The sequence below is a fragment of the Gossypium raimondii genome, chromosome 8 (genome assembly GCF_025698545.1).
Source record: "Gossypium raimondii isolate GPD5lz chromosome 8, ASM2569854v1, whole genome shotgun sequence".
Classification (NCBI taxonomy): domain Eukaryota; kingdom Viridiplantae; phylum Streptophyta; class Magnoliopsida; order Malvales; family Malvaceae; genus Gossypium; species Gossypium raimondii.
This window is the reverse complement of record NC_068572.1, coordinates 24,995,763-25,013,310: the sequence shown is the minus strand read 5'-3', so window position 1 is coordinate 25,013,310 and position 17,548 is coordinate 24,995,763. Positions and strand designations below refer to the sequence as shown.

Genomic DNA, 17,548 nt, shown 5'->3' with positions numbered 1-17,548 from the left:
TCAATTTATGTTCGTCTAGAGATGTAGGATATATCCACGACTTTAACAAACTTTACAATCCGCTTCCACATTCATTTGTCTCATTCCTTATCACCAAGGAACATTCTAATGTTCTCTCTTGTTCATTAAGGGTCATTTGGCTTGACAAGATTAGTCCAATTACATGGAAGAGACTCAAGTCACATCTACTTGGATCCTTGCTAAATTGTAAACATTATATTTTACCAGGGTAATTATTGTAAATCCTAACGGATAAACATGTATAGAATTTGAAATTCTTAGGACTCTCTTATTGTAGATGGGAACTAATCTCAATTATTGATGTAAATAAATCTGTACTATTGGACCTAAAGGAGCTCAACTATAAATAGAGCTTTCCCCTTCATTTGTACCCATTCCTTTCTTAAGTTAAAGAATATTCTGAGAACATTTACTCAAACGCTTGGTGTCGATATTTCTCTTTGACTTTTCTGTTCATTTCTTCCTCTTTGTTTTTTTTAAAAAAAAATTTCTTTTCACTTTGCCTCGGTGCCTTAGAAAATATGTGCTTAAATTCTTATTTTTTTCGAGAGTAAACTGACTTAAGAAAAATTTGAGCCCAATAAATATACTAAAATCACGAAATTTACCGGACTAAACTTAAAAGTTATTCCTCTAAAATGCAGGTCGGAGTGAATGATTTAACACAAACATGTCCGAAAGCATAGTGCCTTCCTCACCTGTTCCAATTGCTACTATAATAATACAAATTCCTTATTATTTTATAATTTCAACCCACAGAAAGAAATTATTTTTGATAAAATAACAGTTATTAATATGTTACTAACTCTCTCTGTGTTAAATAAAAGAGCCAGGCCATCATAAGAGACAATAGGAACAGAGACTGTTTAGTATCATTTCCTTTTGCAATTTCTTGAAATTATAAGTATAAACTTATTTGATTACATCACCTTTTTTTTTTAATAAAAATCTTAGAACTGAATGAAAATGAAAATAATAATTGCACCCTTTGATTATTATAAGTATTTGAAAGTTCTCTCTTATTTAAGTCCTACATCCAAAGCCGAAAAGCCAAGCAAAATTTCACTATCTACCATTTTGGCCTATATGTTTTTAAGTTAGTACTTGGCTCTTCTTTTGTTTGGAACTCTGTTTTTTTTAGTGAAGTAACATCTCTTGTTCATTAAGAAAGAAAATAAGGTTCTGTTCTTTCTTTGAAGTTTGAAGAATCAAGGAGAGTGCTTTGTGGGTGAGAAAATGTATGCAGAAACAGGGCTGTTTTTCCCTTACATGCAGAAATTTTCTGAAGATTTTCAGCAGTTCATAGATTACTGCAAATCCCAGAAACCCAATGCTTCCACGGTACTGAATATCTTAACCTTTGTCTCTGATTTATTTTTCTCACTTTCGTTGCTTTGTTTTCTTGGTGATCTGCATTTTTTTGATTGAGTCTGGTTTTGAAGCTGGTTTTAGCTTTGATTTGCCTCTATCTGATGAACTTGGGGCTCTTTGATCCTTCAGTAATTCTGTTTTTCCTTTTAAAATGGAGTATATAAATGGAGAATTTTTTGGTTTGTTTCAGTTAAAATTTCAAGTTTTATAGTGATTTCATAGTGGAACTTCATTTCCCCCATTATACAGATTTCAATATTTGGGAAACTTTTTGTTCCATGTCCTCCTCTAATGATAAAAAACAAAAGTGAGGAAAAAAAACTGTAATTTTGAAGCTTCAGTCTTGATGTTCTATGCCTTTTGGGTTCTCATGGGGGGTGGCTTTAATTAGTTTATTCTCTTGAGACATTATCTCAGAAATCAAACAAGTCTGAAATTGGGAAAAAAAATGAAAGCATGTTTACATGCTGCATCAGGAAAAAGGAAAGAAAACAAAGAAAAGTTAGAATATAATTGGAAAATGATTTCCATGTCACGACTTCCGTGTTCTTGAAGATTTCCTCCATTTTCTTTTAACTTTTTGGTGTGAACTGGTTTTTGGGTCACTTTTTAAGCCACTTATGCATACAGATTAAAATAGAAAAAAAGCCACTAATTATTGTTCTTTGGTTTTGGATTTCTTTTTAGTGTTAAAAAAATTTTGGGAAGTACAAGAGGTTTATTTATTTTATCTTTATTTTAGTTGATGTCAAAAGTAAAAAATTTTAGTTATGGGAAGAGTAAGAGAAAAAAAAAAAAATGGCTCCTCGTACATGGTGTTGTGGATCCTTTCTTAGTGTAATAAGGGTTAGTTTTTATAAATATTTATCCAATTACACAAAGAAACATGATTTTTTTTTTATAAAGAAGGGTTTTGTATTTGATTATTAGTGTGTGTGATTGCTAGTAGTAATTTGTTTGTCTTAAACTATGAACTATTTCTGTGTTCATACTGAAGCATAGAAAGAAGCATCATCAGAAATTTATCATTTCCTTTGGCTCTAATCATCTTGGTGTCAATCCTACAAGCAACTACCAGAGTTTGGTATTGTATAGCACAACCATGATCAAGGTTTAGTATGTTATCTCTAAAACGAAATATTTAGATCGATTCGTTCAACAATCGAATATTTGAATTTGGTTGTCCTGTACTGGTTTCTGTGGATCGCCAGGAAAGAAGAGGCACACGATAAGCTAAGTTGGTCATGGGTTGATGGCAGTTACACTAAAATCTTCCGGCTTGGGTTTGACATGTTTGATGTAGGGCAGTTCTTTTGTAAAAGAATCAATTAATATTGGCTGTTTATCAGGAGAAAAAAAAACAATATGTAATGAACCGAACTCATATGTTGGGGCTAGTCAAAATTGTACTTTTTTGTTTTATGGATTTGATAGATTATTATGCTAAAAAATTATTTTAGCCTCCCTTATTTTTGTTTCATTCAGCAAAAGATGTTATTCAACAATTAATAATATTAGTATGTTAACCTTCCTTGTATTCATTCATGCCTAATGTAGAACAACCTGGTTCAGATTTCCACAATATCCGAGTATGACCTTGGAGGAGAAGGTGATCTGTTCAAAGCTCCAGAGCCAATCATTGAAGAACCAAATCTGGGGCTTGATCCCATGTCTGCTGCCATCTCATTAATCTCATGTGGTGAAGATGTCATTACTTCCCAAGGACTTAAGGCTGCTGATATTGAATCAATCCAAAATGAGCAACTTTTAGAGGTTCTCTATGAGTGTGAAAAGGATATGATGGCAAAAGCAGCTATGGAAACACCACTGTCCGAGGTCCTTGATATCAAGATTCCTGTTGTGAAGATCAATGAAAACCAACATCTTGAAAACAAAGTGCTCTCTGATATCCCATTTCAGAAAAGTGTCAGCTCGAGTTGCTTAAGGTCAATGGAGTGGTCGCAAGGAGCTGTAATCAAGCCTAAGTTTCTGGATTTTCCTGGAATGGATTTTGGTTCTGTTTATGTAATGAGGAGAGCTTTTAGTGAAGGAGATATACAGGTTAGTCTTAATTGCTTGGTTTTATACGATTTTACCTGTGCAGTGGCAGATACTAATGCTGTCAACTTTTCTGTTGGCGTTTATGTGAAATACCATTTCTTTTCTTAAAAATAATCCGATTTAGAACTTATTTCTACAGCAAATGCACCATATTTTAAGATGTTAGGAGCCTTTCCCTTGAATTACCTCGACCTTGGCTAATTAGAGGAGTATCTTTCCATCCATGAGTTTCCTGCTCTTCACTGCTGGAGCCCAAAAGTGACCTTAGCACAAACCATTTTGATTAGTTTGCAACTATGTTGTCTTATCAACATATGAACACAACATTCTTTATCCCATTTCAAAATCGCACTAGGAAGCGATGTTGATCCTCCTCTCTTTTCCACTGATATCTAAAATTCAGACATGTTCCCCCTTTTGTCTGGAAAAAGAAACCAGCAGAATCAAGTGACACATCAAATTATAGTCGTGCACCGAGCATGTTTGCCATTGTAATGACTGAGAAACTTTTAGATGTTTGTGGCCATTTCCACAGGATGAGCTGGGTCATTGATACTGAATTTTTATGACAGACTCTTGGCAATGGGAATGGGAGCGTCATCTGTTCTCCTCTTGAGCGACCAATAATGATCAGCTGCTGTTCTACTGATGATCGAAGGGAAAAGCTTTCCAGATACAGGGATAAGAAGACCAAGAGGAACTTTGGAAGGAAAATCAAGGTCTTTCAATTTCCATGCATTTTACAATCAAACAAGTAAAGACTCCATGGTTATTTTTGTGAACCTTTGTTGGACTTGGGTCTTGAAACTTATGATATGGTTCACTTTGTCCAGTACGCTTGCAGGAAGGCTCTTGCTGACAGTCAACCAAGGATCCGTGGAAGGTTTGCAAAGACTGAAGAATCTGACAACTCCAAGAGGCAGTAATTGTTGACTAATTCAAAAGTAAAACAGGAATGAAGTAGCTAGACCCTAGAGGTGATGGATAATATATTTATGTATATAATCTCAGTAGTGTCAACTTGGCGCACTCACACACATATTTATATATATATATATATAACCTTTGTGGAAATCTTATACAGAGTTGATGCTAAATAAACCAGAACGTAGATCCTGAGAAATAATTCTATCTTATTTGCTGTAATAACCTCCTCTCCTCTCCAAGTAGGATGTACATAGTGTTTGTTCAATAAAATGATGGCAAAGCAGAAATTTGCACTTGTTCATTCAGGTTATATAAAACGATGATGAATGTTTAAGATGTTTCAACACTCCATCATGAGCTCATCCATGGATCTATTTGATTGCATTTCATTGGACAACAATGGGCCAATAAGCTTGTCCAGGCCAACACAAGGGTTTTGGATTTTTGTGTGGTGGCACAAAAGTATATACCTTTCAAGGAAGTGTTTCTTTTTTATTAGGTTTTGATGTGTCAGGGAATTTGGTTTTCAATGCCGGGATGATTTCCCAAAACTTCCAATAATTTTGTCAAATTATGTATTATTAGTTTTACCTTGGGAGTTTAATTCCAACCATTGGTTGCTACAATAATTCTCACAAGTGGACAAACACAACAATAATTTAATTTGTGGTAAATAAATATCATTTCTTAATAGTAGTAAGCTGCGCCAACAGGCTCTAGTTGGTAGATCGGAGTCACCAACATGACATTAATCAAAATTACAAGATACTATAAACATGTACACCCACTCTGTGATAAAAAATTCTTTTAAAAGAAAAAGGTTAGTTTATAAATAATAAGTGACAGATTTATAAAGAACGTTGGTAGCTTTTCTTTTTCTTTTAATTAATGTATAGGACTAACCTTAATGTTATTATTTTAATATTAATATATATTTTTAAAAATCCTAAAATTCCTATTGTAAACTCAACATCCAGTATCTACATGCCGCATCACCGGTTTGAAAATCTATTTATATAATATATAATAAAAATGTTTGAATATATAGATATATCTATTTATATAATAATATTTTATAACAACTACAAAATTATAACTATTACTCAAATTACTATTGGAAACTTAATTTTGTAACCAAATACTCAAAATCTTATTAAAAATTCAATTTTGTAATTTTTTAAAAAATTATAAAATTTATAATGGCAAAAACATAATTATATAGTTTTTACGAATTTCACAATTTTAATTAACAATTTTTACAAAGTATTTAGTTACAACATTTGGTTTCAATAGGAACTTTAGTAATGGTTATAGATTTTTGTAGTTTTTATAAAATACTGTTATATAAATAATAGATTTTGGAACAAATAACATGGCATGCTGACCCTATTGATCGATCAATGTCGGTCAACTTGGTTAACTTCGATCAACATGTCACGTCATGGGTTTTAAAATCTATTTATATAATACATAACAAAATATCTAAATATAAAAAAATGTATCTATTTATATCATAACAACAAAAATCTATAACCCCCGACGTCATGACGTCAACTCGGTATTTTAAAGATTTTACAATTTAGTCCTAATTCGACCTCGGGTTAGCTTTAGAGCTTTCGTTAGCTCGTATAAAACCCAAAAATGGCTTTATATTGCATTGTATGATTGTATTGGATGAAATTAAGCATTAATAGTATAAATCAAACATAGTTTGATCATAGCTGTTCCGACAACGAATGTGACACCCTGTAGCTCAGACCCGACAATTGGGTCGGGAAATGGGGTGTTACATTTAGTGGTATTAGAGCTATAGGTTTAGCTGATTCTCCAACTAAATCGAGCTTAGAATTGAGTCTAGAGGTACATTGACCATTGCCAAACGTGCGAACGTTTGGACTGAAAATACTGCAACAAATATATATATAATAAAGTAGTAGTGTCTGCAAGTATATAGGTTAAATTGTAATACATTTTTGTACAATGGGGTACATGAAGTACTCTGAGGATCGCACCCAAGCGAGGAATGATTAAATCCAAAATTATTTCTACAATATTAAGTCTAAACAGTACCCACCAAAAATCATATCACGATAAATAATAGAGAGTATTAATATTATGAAATAAAATAAAATTACTAGAACGAAATTAATCAACAAATAAATCGTGATTAACAAACAGAAGATTAACTCACTTAAGTGGTTGAAATTAATTTCAAAACTGGGGTTTTGGTGAATTAGCTAATAACTAATCAATTATTACCTTTTAGCCTTTAACTGATTAATTAATCGATAAATACTCACTTATCTTTCGACCTCGCTTTTTAAACCTGGATAAATTATGATTTACTCAACAAACTTATCTTTTGACCTCGTTTACCTAGATGACTTCCAAGGGTCGCCAATCCTAGGGTTTAAGCATACATAATTTAAGCCAACTGATTCCATGGGGAACTCTTGTTTTTCCGTTAATTACTCTAACATCCGGTCGTTAACCAAGGTATCGATGTTGGCAAGCAGGAAGTGAAAGAAAATATAAAAATACTTAATAACAAAGTCTTGGACTCAAATCAAATCCAAGTTAGAACAATAAATAAAAAATATTTTGAAAAGAAAATAAAAGTCTAATTAAAATCCTAATTAAAAAAAAGTTTATAACTAAAACCTAAAATCTACCCTAAAATTTAGCTTAGCATAAGCTTTCCTATTTATAGGCAAAGTTAGTTGCTCAATTAGGTCAATTTACAAGCCTTAATTACACTAAATATTGGTTGTGCAGATGAAAACACCCTTAATTAATTTTTGCCCTCCGTTAGACCTGTGTTACGACACAGGTTTATGCGTGCGCATCATGACACACAACTTCGAACTTGTCTTTTGGAATTCATTTTGCTATGTTGCAACTTCAGAGGCTTGTGTTGTGACCCAATTGTTGTTCCTAATACTTTTGGGCCTGAAAATAGGTGTCCTGCATACTCAATTAACTCGTTAAAACTACCTTAAAACTCATATTAACCTAAGATGTCAACTAACTCAAAATTATGCTTACAAACGGTTATTTTGCAATAAATTAAATCTAAGCTACTGAAACTAAAAATGCAATAAAATAACCTAAAATGACTTAAAAACAAGCTCATTGAGTGCTGAAAAGTACCTAATTTGCCACTACAAATTGTGGAAGGTCAAATACCCATACACTTAACTCGTTGCTTGTCCTCAAGCAAACAAATTTAAAATAAAAGACAACTAAAAGAAAACACACAAGATAGTAAAGTACTCAAGCATGTTTTGTACACCTAATTGGATCGAAGTAATATAAACAAGAGTTATTTTATATTACTAAAGTATTTCAATTTATTTCTTCTTGCAAACAACTATACTTGAATATTCCAATCGAGAGATTCGTTACTCCGTGCTCCACTTGATATCAATCCAAGATTATTCTAATCTTTTTTCTCTTTCGATTTATTTGTGTTGATTATATGTTTATTTCAATTGAGTTAGAGATTATGAATAACATGAGTGGCTAAATCCTTTTGGAGAGATTAACGAGTGGATAGAGATGTGATTAACGAAAGATTTAAGGTTTCACAAAAGGATTAGTTGGTATAGATACACATTCTTAAACCCTAGGCTTGACAATACTAGGAAGTAATCATAGGGGAGACAGGATTGGGAGATAAGTCGAATCCAGTAAATCGTAGTCTATCCTGGTTGAGAAAGTGAGGTCGAAAGATAAGCAAGTATCAACCAATCGATTAATTAGTTTAAGGATAGGAGGTAATAATTTGTTAATAGGTAGCTAATCCACCCTAAACCCTAATTTGAAGTTAATTACAAACCCCAAAACGAGTTAATTTTCCTTATTTTTTTTATCTATTTAGTTGTTTGTTTGCTTTCTTGTTTATTTAGTTTACTTATTTAATTTCTCTTATTAATCTATTTAGACTTATTAATATAGAATATTATATTACTTCCTGTGTTCCATTGTACAAAATACTATATTACAATTTGACCCGTACACTTGCAGACACCGTTGTTCTAATTCTATATATTTATTGGTGTGTTATTTTTATTATAAACAGTAATACGTTTATAGGCGGTCAAGTTGTTGGCGTCGTTGCTAGGGAGGTTTCGACATTAAATCTTGAAAATATTTTTTACAATTAATAAGATAAGTAGGAACATTAAAACCTATAGATACAATATTTAATTTTTTATTTTTATTTTTAATTCTTTGATTTATTTTTAATTTTTCAATTTGTTTATGACCTAAAGCTCCAACACCCCAATCGAACCACGTCCAGATCTGGAGCAATTACTTAGGCACAACCGTCAAGTGATGAACATTGATCCATTCGCAGTAATTAATTTTCGGAAAGAAGTCCTAATGGATCAAAGGATGTTGCGTGAGTACCCCCATCCTATGCTAGACGTAGTGTAGGGCAGCATAGAACGATCAATGATTAACACTAATAATTTTGAGATAAAAGCGACCATAGTTAAAATGATCCAAAAAAAACGTTGCAATTTAAATGAAACATGGTGGAAGGCCTGAATCAACACTTGAATTGATTCTTGCAACTCTGTGACACCTTCAAGTACAATGGGGTATTTGATGATGCTGTGCATCTTTAGTTATTTTTGTTCTCGTTGTGAGACAATGTGATTGATTGGCTAAAATCACTAGAACTAGGTTCCATTACAACATGGAACGATTTAGCGGAAAAATTTCTCTATAAATTTTTTTTGTGATAAGCAAAATCATTCAGCTTAGGCAAGAAATCGCCAATTTTAAACAATATGAAGGTGAGTCTCTGTACGAGGCACGAGAAACCTTCAAGACGATGCTAAGAAAGTGCTCACACCACAAATTGCAAGCATGGCTCCAAATCTAGGTATTTTACAACAGTGTTGACGGCCACACCAAATCCAACCTAGACAGAATGGTCGGAGGATCTCTCATGTTTCATACGTACGAATGAGCCTACAAAATCATTGATGACATGACCATGAATTTGTACATGTGACCCAATGAGAGATTCATGCAAAAATCTAAACCCCCAACAATAAAGGCTATAAATGAAGACAATAAAGATGACCGATTCCAACGAATCCTAGAAAATTTAACCGTTTGGAGACGCCGGTCAAGCCAATAAGAGTGGAGTCACATTCAGAGAACCAATCGAAGGAGGCAAGCTACATAGTTAATAAGGGTCGAGACTACTATTCAAATACTTATAATACCAGTTGGAGGGTTGTAACGCTCGGGTTTGTGCAAGTGTACACAGTCGTTATTAAGTAATAAGTAAGTATCGAGTTATCGTCTCCACAAGGATTGTATTTCTGCTAAGTCACTTAATTTGTAAAATTATATTAACAATTTGAAAAATAAAAACAAAATATAGTTGAGAAGTGGTATAAACTAGATACAATGATCCCTAATGTAAATTATCCTAATATGTAGACTATATGAATGAAATAGATTTTAGAAAAATTTAACACAATTTGTAACAATTATAACATAAATAAGCTAGGAAAATTACTTTAATTAAACTTAATTTATTATCATCATGCTTAATAATATTCGAAAAAACATTTTATGGCAACTCGATCTTTCATGAGTTTGGTAACCAAATTAGGTCCTTTTGGAATCTTTTACTTAGTAAATACACATTGTACTGATCCTTATTTACAAAGGGTTTCTTAGCATTTGTGTGAGGTAACAGGGACTTGTTAGGTTTGAAATAATTTAATCACACAAATCTAAAAACTAGGCAGATAACAGAGCCTGGTTAGGGTTGTTATGCAACCTACAATTTAATCGGGTTAGGATCGCTCAGCTAATTTAGGTGCATTTCAATCACATAAGAACGAAATACAGACTTGATTTTAATTGAAAACATGATTGATTGATGCACAAACATTATAAGCATGAATCACATAAATATTATTTAATCAAAATAATCATCCTAGCTTAAATAAAATTTAAGCTATCATTGTTGTAAACAAGAACATAGAGCTCATAGCAACCATCTTCAAATTAAATTAAAGAAAAGAAAGATTAAACCCAATTCAGAGTGGCTGTCACCCGAGACTTTGATTGACGAGGCTCCTTCGCTTCTTTGCGTTGCTCCTTTGCTGATGGTTCTCCAAGGTGGCCGACCAAGGGCTCTTTAAGAGGCTAATTTGCTAAAATCCTTATGCAAGGATGATGATAGGTGTGAGAGCTAAGAGAGTTGAGAGAGAGGATGAGAGATGAGAGGGATGAGGGATGAGGGATAAAGTGAGAAATGAGCTCTTATTTATAGGTGAGGCAAGGGAGGTAGTTTGCTAAAATTATGAGTGTCCATCTTTTGAAACGTCCTCCAAGAGTGGCCAGCCATGAATTGAGGAAATGTGGCTGATTTTTCCTTAATTTTTGGTCAGTTTAAATGCCACAATAACTTAGGACTAAGACTCGGTCTCCAACAAATCTTCAAGTAAATCTCTGATTTCTTTAACTCTTCAAGGGCCTTATGTAATTAAACCAAAAATTGGTTTATAATCAGCCATGTGCATCCAAAAATTGGGTTGACTTGGTTCCCACTTTGGACAGTTTTGCAATTAGATGAAAACTCTCAGACCTGTTAAAAATAGCAGATAGTTTAGAGGACCAAATGAATTAATTTAACCATTTTAATTAATCAATTTACTTACTTAATTAATTAAACCCAATTTTATTTATGAAATATTTAAAATGAATTATTAAAATATAACATTATAATTTATTATTTAATTTAATCATGCACGCCCACTTCATAGCTTAAAATATAATATGCTTAAATTAATATAAAATAAGCCATTTTATGCATGAAACTATATAATAAAACATAAAATCACATTTTAATAATTTCTATGTCCTAATTTCATATCTTCAATATTTCATTAATTTATTAAACAATTACTTGGTTTTAACAATAATTTTAAGTAAAAAGTTTATGAATTATATAGGAAAAATCCTATATAATTTTTCGTTTACACACCCTCAAACTTAAATCATTGCTTGTCCCGAGTAATGTTCATGCACAGGACAAGGTCTTGCTAAGGCAAATTTTGCTAAGAGTGTAAGTAGCATCAATCTTCGTCTCATAATCATGCATCAACAAATTCATGCTCATAGGTCTTCTTTATTAACAAGTAACTCATATACAAACATTTTGAAAATTTTATTCTAAGTTTCAAGGTATGTCAACATGAATCATAGTTTGCATGTATGTCTCAACCATAGATAATATTCTTCATTCAATACAATTTCTCATCAATCAAGCAAACAATCATAAGGCTTATTTATGATTTTCATATGTTGAACTTAATACTTCCTCTCCACTAATGTAGGTGGCATAATCATCAAATCAATAGGTCTTTTATAAGATTGTAATGGGGCTTGGTTTAAAGGTAGGGATTTTAAGAGATGAGACATTTCGGTTTCAAAAATCTTAACCTTTAACTTGTCCTGGATTTCTCGAAATTCAACCTTTTTCTTCAAGTGAACCTTTGGAACACCCCCAAACTTATTTCAAACTCAAGCTCATACATTTTTCCTTTTTGAAGACTAGGCGAACTTTTCTTCACTCTTTCTTTGTCATTGTGATTTTTTTTTAAGCATGAGCATATACATCTTTATGAAAATTTCCTCAAATGTTGATTCCCAAGACACTTAAGTTAAAATAGGTGCACAAAATTAGGATAATTTTAAAAATATGGTAACCGGCTTATAATGTAGGTTCATTTAAAAAACAGGCCTTAAAGCTCAAAATTGTAGTTTCAAGGGTCTAATATCATAAGGTGGGCTTGAGAAAGTCTCAAACGGTCCAAAGATAAATGGTGCCTATATCATTTTAAATTTTTATGTCCCCTAGGATTTCGCCTCAAGAAAGTTACTAAGTCAATTCTAAAGCATTGATCTTTGGACCATTTATCTTATGTCTGATCTTAGTCTTAGGATTTTTATGAAGGCCTTCATGCATGTCTGATCTCAAGAGAAACTAAGTTTTCATGGCAAACATTACCTAAGACTAAGATCATAAAAACATTTCATTTTCCATGATAACATACAACCACTCAAATAAAATCATCATTCATACTGGCATACAAGCTATCTTATTAAAAATAATTTCTCTAAACATTCATTTATTATAACATACTTATGAAAGAAATGATTGAATCATACTTGAAAATTTAAAAATTTGAGCAATTTATTTGCCTTACCCCCTTTAAAAAGAAGCAATGTTCTTATTGCAAGAACAAAGTAATGAATGAAAACTGAACACCAGGTAGGGTTGTAACGAAAGAGAGGTGAGTTATTAAGATTTCTTAAATACCAAGTCTTTCCTAATAACCTAATCCTAGACATGTTCATTCTCATTGCCACATCACTTAGTCTTTTTCTTTCTAAAAAAGTATTTATTCATGCTTGCTATGTTTTATTTTGCAAATATTAAATCCTAATTACTAAAGAAATAAATTCCTAAAGACCTAAAAAAATAATTAAATAAATAACAAGACAAGAATCCCCCCTTTTATTTTTCTGACTCATTCCCCTAGTCTTCTTTAGTTCCATCTCCGCTTGCATTGTCAGTATCTTCCATCCATGTCTCAAAGATAGCATCTGAGAACTCAGGAACAAAAGTATTCGAGATATTCTTAAAAGTATTTCGAATTGAATCATCCCTAATTTTTGCATATTTCCAGTAAGTTTGTTCTTGATTGTGCATGAACTTGCACATATCCATCAAATTTGAAAGCTCTGATTTCTTTGAAGTATTTGTAGGAGTCGGCATTGGAGTCGTAAATTCTGGTTCAACACTTAGCTTGACTGTTTCTTCTTCTAGCTCAACCCTTGGTTCAGAGTTTTCAGCTCCTTCAACTGGTTGAGGACTATTTGGTTCCTTATCAGATTCTTCTTTTTCAGTGTCTGTAGCTGAATCAGCTTCAATTTCAGTTTTATTTGTTGACCCTTCGGTTTCTAGCTCAGTTGGTTCCTCTTGCTCGCCTTGGTTCAGCTCATGCACTCTCTCTACTAACCTTTCAAGATCATGACTTGTGATGCACCCTTGGACATACTGCCCCTTCATATTTGCTTGTGTTTTAACACGAGCCCTGAAGCAAAGTGAAGTGATTAATGATGGGAAATAAGCACTTTCTGCCTTCTTTTTAGCATAATCGTGAATTTCCATAGGGATAATTTTCCCAACATTAATGGACTTTTTTGTCAAAATTGCATATAAAAAGAGCATTTGTTCCATTGAGATGATGGAACTATGTGAGATAGGCATAAAACTGTAGCGAACAAAATAAAACCATACATTTGCTACTGTTTTTAAATATTCTCTTCGACAAGAATGACTCCCATACTTTCTTGTAATCCATTGGGATCCCGGATTTGTCACAACATCAAGCACTTGTTGAAGAAAATCCCAATTGATATTGTTCATCATAGGGTAGTACTCATCTTCCTCAACATCAGGTAAATTAAACAAATCATTGATGGACATAGAAGTAAGAGATACCTTTTTCTTTCGAACGATGACTTCAGTAGCATCTTGTGTAGTCAAACTAGCATAGACTTCTCGAACTAGTTCATCATCGGGAAGTGAACGAGCATCATAGAATCGTTCCCACTTGAGAGCATTGATTATCTTTCTAATCCGCATAGGGACAACCATCACATGATTGATTGTCTTTCTAATCGACATAACATCTAGTTCTTTTGCGAGACATGGTGTTTTCTCAAAAATTCAAAAAAGTTTCTGCTTGCAGAGGTAAAAGAGAAATCGGCAAAAGAAGGTGAAACTTGTTTCGGCAAACCTTGCGACGGCGAAGGAGTTGTGGCGATGACGACAACGTGTGGCAGTAATTGTGGTATGCGACAGTGATAACGGCTATGTGCAGTAGCGACGTCGATGCTTCAGCAGTTCTTTTGTGGCGACACTAGGTAGTTTCGGCCAAAGAAAAGAAAAGGGCTAGAGATTCCTTTCGGGATTTGAGGCTAGTGGCACAAAAAAAGAGATTTTAAGGAATTTTAGGGTGTAAGCAAATTACTTTGAGGGATATGAAAATTTAGTAGAATGGAGAGGGGTTTATATAGGGAAAAATTAGGGCAACATGTAACAAAAATTTAGCTAAATTAAAGTTACTTGGGCGGCAAGTAATGGGTGTGACAGCAAGGGTTAAATTTTTCCCTCATTTTTGCTATCTTGGGCCTCAAACTCAGACTGTATCTCACTAAAAAAACTTATTAGTGCTTGGGCCAAATTTGACCCCCTTTATTAACATAAAATTTAAAACTTAACAAAATAATTTAAACTAGAAAAATATTTTAAAACCTAATTAGAAGATTTCTTCTTAACAAATTACATTAAATTAATTCCCAAGAAAGGTTGAAGGGGTCATAGCAGTCCCGCTTAAGTTCCAATCTCCTTAGATTGAATTAATTAAATGTACTTAATTTAAGAAAATAAATTATAATTATTTATTTATTTACAAGACGAGTTTATGAAAAATCAAGGGTTTGTTAATTTGAACGAAGATTCAACTTGCTCAACTTCACCATCCCAGTAGTGTTTGAGACATTGATCATTAACTTTAAACATACCTCCGTAATTGTCGTACAATTCAATAGCTCCATAAGGATAAACTCAGTGGATGGTATAAGGTCCTTTCCATCGGGATTTCAGCTTCCTAGGAAATAACTTCAGCCTTGAATTAAACAACAACACCTTCTGACCTTCTTTAAACTCTATCATGCCATCTCTTTGATCTTTCTTTACACATTTTGGCGTTCTCATAGGAAAACAACCTCAGCTCTTCCAACTCATCAAGTTGTAACATCCTTCTCTCACCGGCTTGCTTAAGATCAAAATTTAACTACTTCAAAGCCCAGTGACCTTTATTCTCCAATTCTAATGGCAAATAACATGCATTTTCAAAGACTAACCGATAAGGAGTGTTCTGTAAGCCCATAAAGCATAATCTAATCTTGTGGACCAATCTTGTCGGTTTGGGCAGACTACCTTCTCAAGTATGCCTTTGATCTCCTTATTTGCCAGTTCAGCTTGCCCATTTGTCTGTAGATGGTAAGCTGTTGCAACCTTGTGTTTCACTCTGTGCTTGTCTAATAACCATTTTAACCACTTGTTCACAAAGTGGGATCCTTCATCACTGATGGTAGCTCTTAGGGTTCCAAACCTTGTGAACACATGCTTCTGTAGAAACTTCATCACAACCTTAGCATGTTTTTTGGATATCCCTCAACCTCGACCAACTTAGACATATAGTCTACTGCTACTAGTATTTACTTGTGACCACAAGACGGAGGAAAAGGACCAAGAAAGTCAATACCCCATATATCGAACAACTCTACCTCAATGATGTTTGTTCAAGACATCTCATTTCTGTTGGTGACATTTCCAAGCCTTTGACATCAATCACAATTCTTCACGTAAGCATATGCATCCTTGAATAGTGTTCGCCAAAAGAATCCGGCTTGCAATACTTTGGCCGCTGTACATGTACCTCCGAAGTGTCCCCCACTTGGAGCTAAGTGACAGTGGTATAAAATCTTCTGTATTTTATCTTCTACCATGCATCTCCTGATCATCTGATCTGCACACTTTTTAAACACATATGGCTCTTCCCAGAAATAGTTTTTCACATCATGAAGAAACTTTTTCCTTTGTCGATACGTCTTATCAATTGGCATCAAACCACAAGCTAAATAGTTAGCAATATCAGTAACCAATGGGTATTATGGACATGATTTACCTTCAGGATATGTTCGTCTGGAAACGTCTCCTGAATTGGTATAAGAGGAGAATTCCCTTCTTATGGCTCCAATCTGGACAAGTGATTTGCTACTTGATTTTCGACTCCCTTTCGATCTTGAATTTCTAGATCAAACTCTTAAAGTAGAAGTACCCATCAGATCAGCATCGACTTAGTGTCTTTCTTCACAAGTAAATACTTAATTGCCAAGTGGTCCGTATAGATAGTCACTTTGGTACCTACCAGATAAGATCGAAACTTCTCGAAAGCAAACACAATAGCAAGTAACTCTTTTTCTATTACCGTATAATTCAGTTGAGCTCCTGTTAAGGTTCGACTTGCATAGTAGATGTGATAGTGGGTTGCGTGCGGACCAAGATCGAGTTGCCAAGTCACGGGAAAAGTATTACGAAAACTATCGACACTTAGATCTGAAACAAAAACAGAAAATAGAAAAATTAAACTTAAAAGACCAAGAAAACCAAATTGAAATAGAATGTTACTTGGGCGGCAAGAAAGAATGAATAACGAACGTTTCTTGATGCCAAAGAATGTTTCAAAACAGATCCTTGAAGCTTGGAATGGATGGAAACTCAACAAGAACAATTAAACCAAGTTAAGCAATAATTGGACACAAACAAAAATAATTAAAAAAGAACAAACATAAAAAAAGATGGATAAAGTCCTAAGAAGCCTTGAAATCAAGAAAGATTGAAGATGGCTCTAATCTTCCCTCCAATGTAAAAACATGGAAAGAAGAAGGTTGAAGATGGCTCCCACAATCAAAAAGACTGTTAAAAATACTTCTAAAGAAAACTCAAGAGAGAATTCTTGGAGAAACTCAAAGAGAGTTTTCACTCTAAAAAAATCTGAATTCAATATATCCTCCACAAGGGTGGCCGGCCAAGCCATATATATAGGCCTCGTAACTACTTTCCTATCCCTACTAGGAAAACTAAATAAAACCCTAATTGTTGCCTTTCAAGGGAATTTTGTCCAAGGCCTTTAAATGGGCCTCTTGGACTGAATTCTTACATAGAAATTTATTCATAAAGTCTAAAAATTAAAACTAAGTATTTAAAGAATTAAAATTTTACAAATTGGGCCACTTTGATAATTTGGCCTGATTTGCAACTAAGTCTAATTTAAACTTCTTGGTTGGGCTTGGAACATCTTATTGGGTCGTATCTTCAAGAACTTGGGCTTGTAATCCGTTCTCACCCGAAATTGGTTCGTTGGTGCTCGTAACTGAGATCCAATGCACCTTAGCTGCAAGATTCAGTTTCTTGGACCAAGATTTCCAAGATTTGAAATCTTGATTTTCTTGATTCTTGAAATCGGTCAAAACAACAAAATTGGACCAAGAT

At 33.5% G+C, this 17,548-nt stretch overlaps 1 protein-coding gene across 4 annotated transcripts; it reads left to right on the top strand.

The window, feature by feature from the left end:
* The first annotated feature begins 942 nt into the window (after window positions 1-942).
* On the top strand, window positions 943-4,681 carry LOC105791079 (uncharacterized). Of its 4 annotated transcripts, none has more exons than XM_012618959.2 (4): window positions 943-1,362; window positions 2,965-3,453; window positions 4,026-4,207; window positions 4,287-4,681. In XM_012618959.2, the coding sequence occupies exons 1-4, from the start codon at window positions 1,258-1,260 to the stop codon at window positions 4,384-4,386; spliced, it is 876 nt and encodes a 291-aa protein (XP_012474413.1). In that variant the 5' UTR covers window positions 943-1,257; the 3' UTR covers window positions 4,387-4,681. The 4 variants fall into 4 exon arrangements, with proteins under 4 accessions (XP_012474413.1, XP_012474412.1, XP_012474414.1 ...); XM_012618958.2 differs by having other exon boundaries at window positions 953-1,362; window positions 2,950-3,453; XM_012618960.2 differs by having other exon boundaries at window positions 970-1,362; window positions 2,950-3,453; window positions 4,026-4,172.
* The last annotated feature ends 12,867 nt before the right edge of the window (window positions 4,682-17,548 follow it).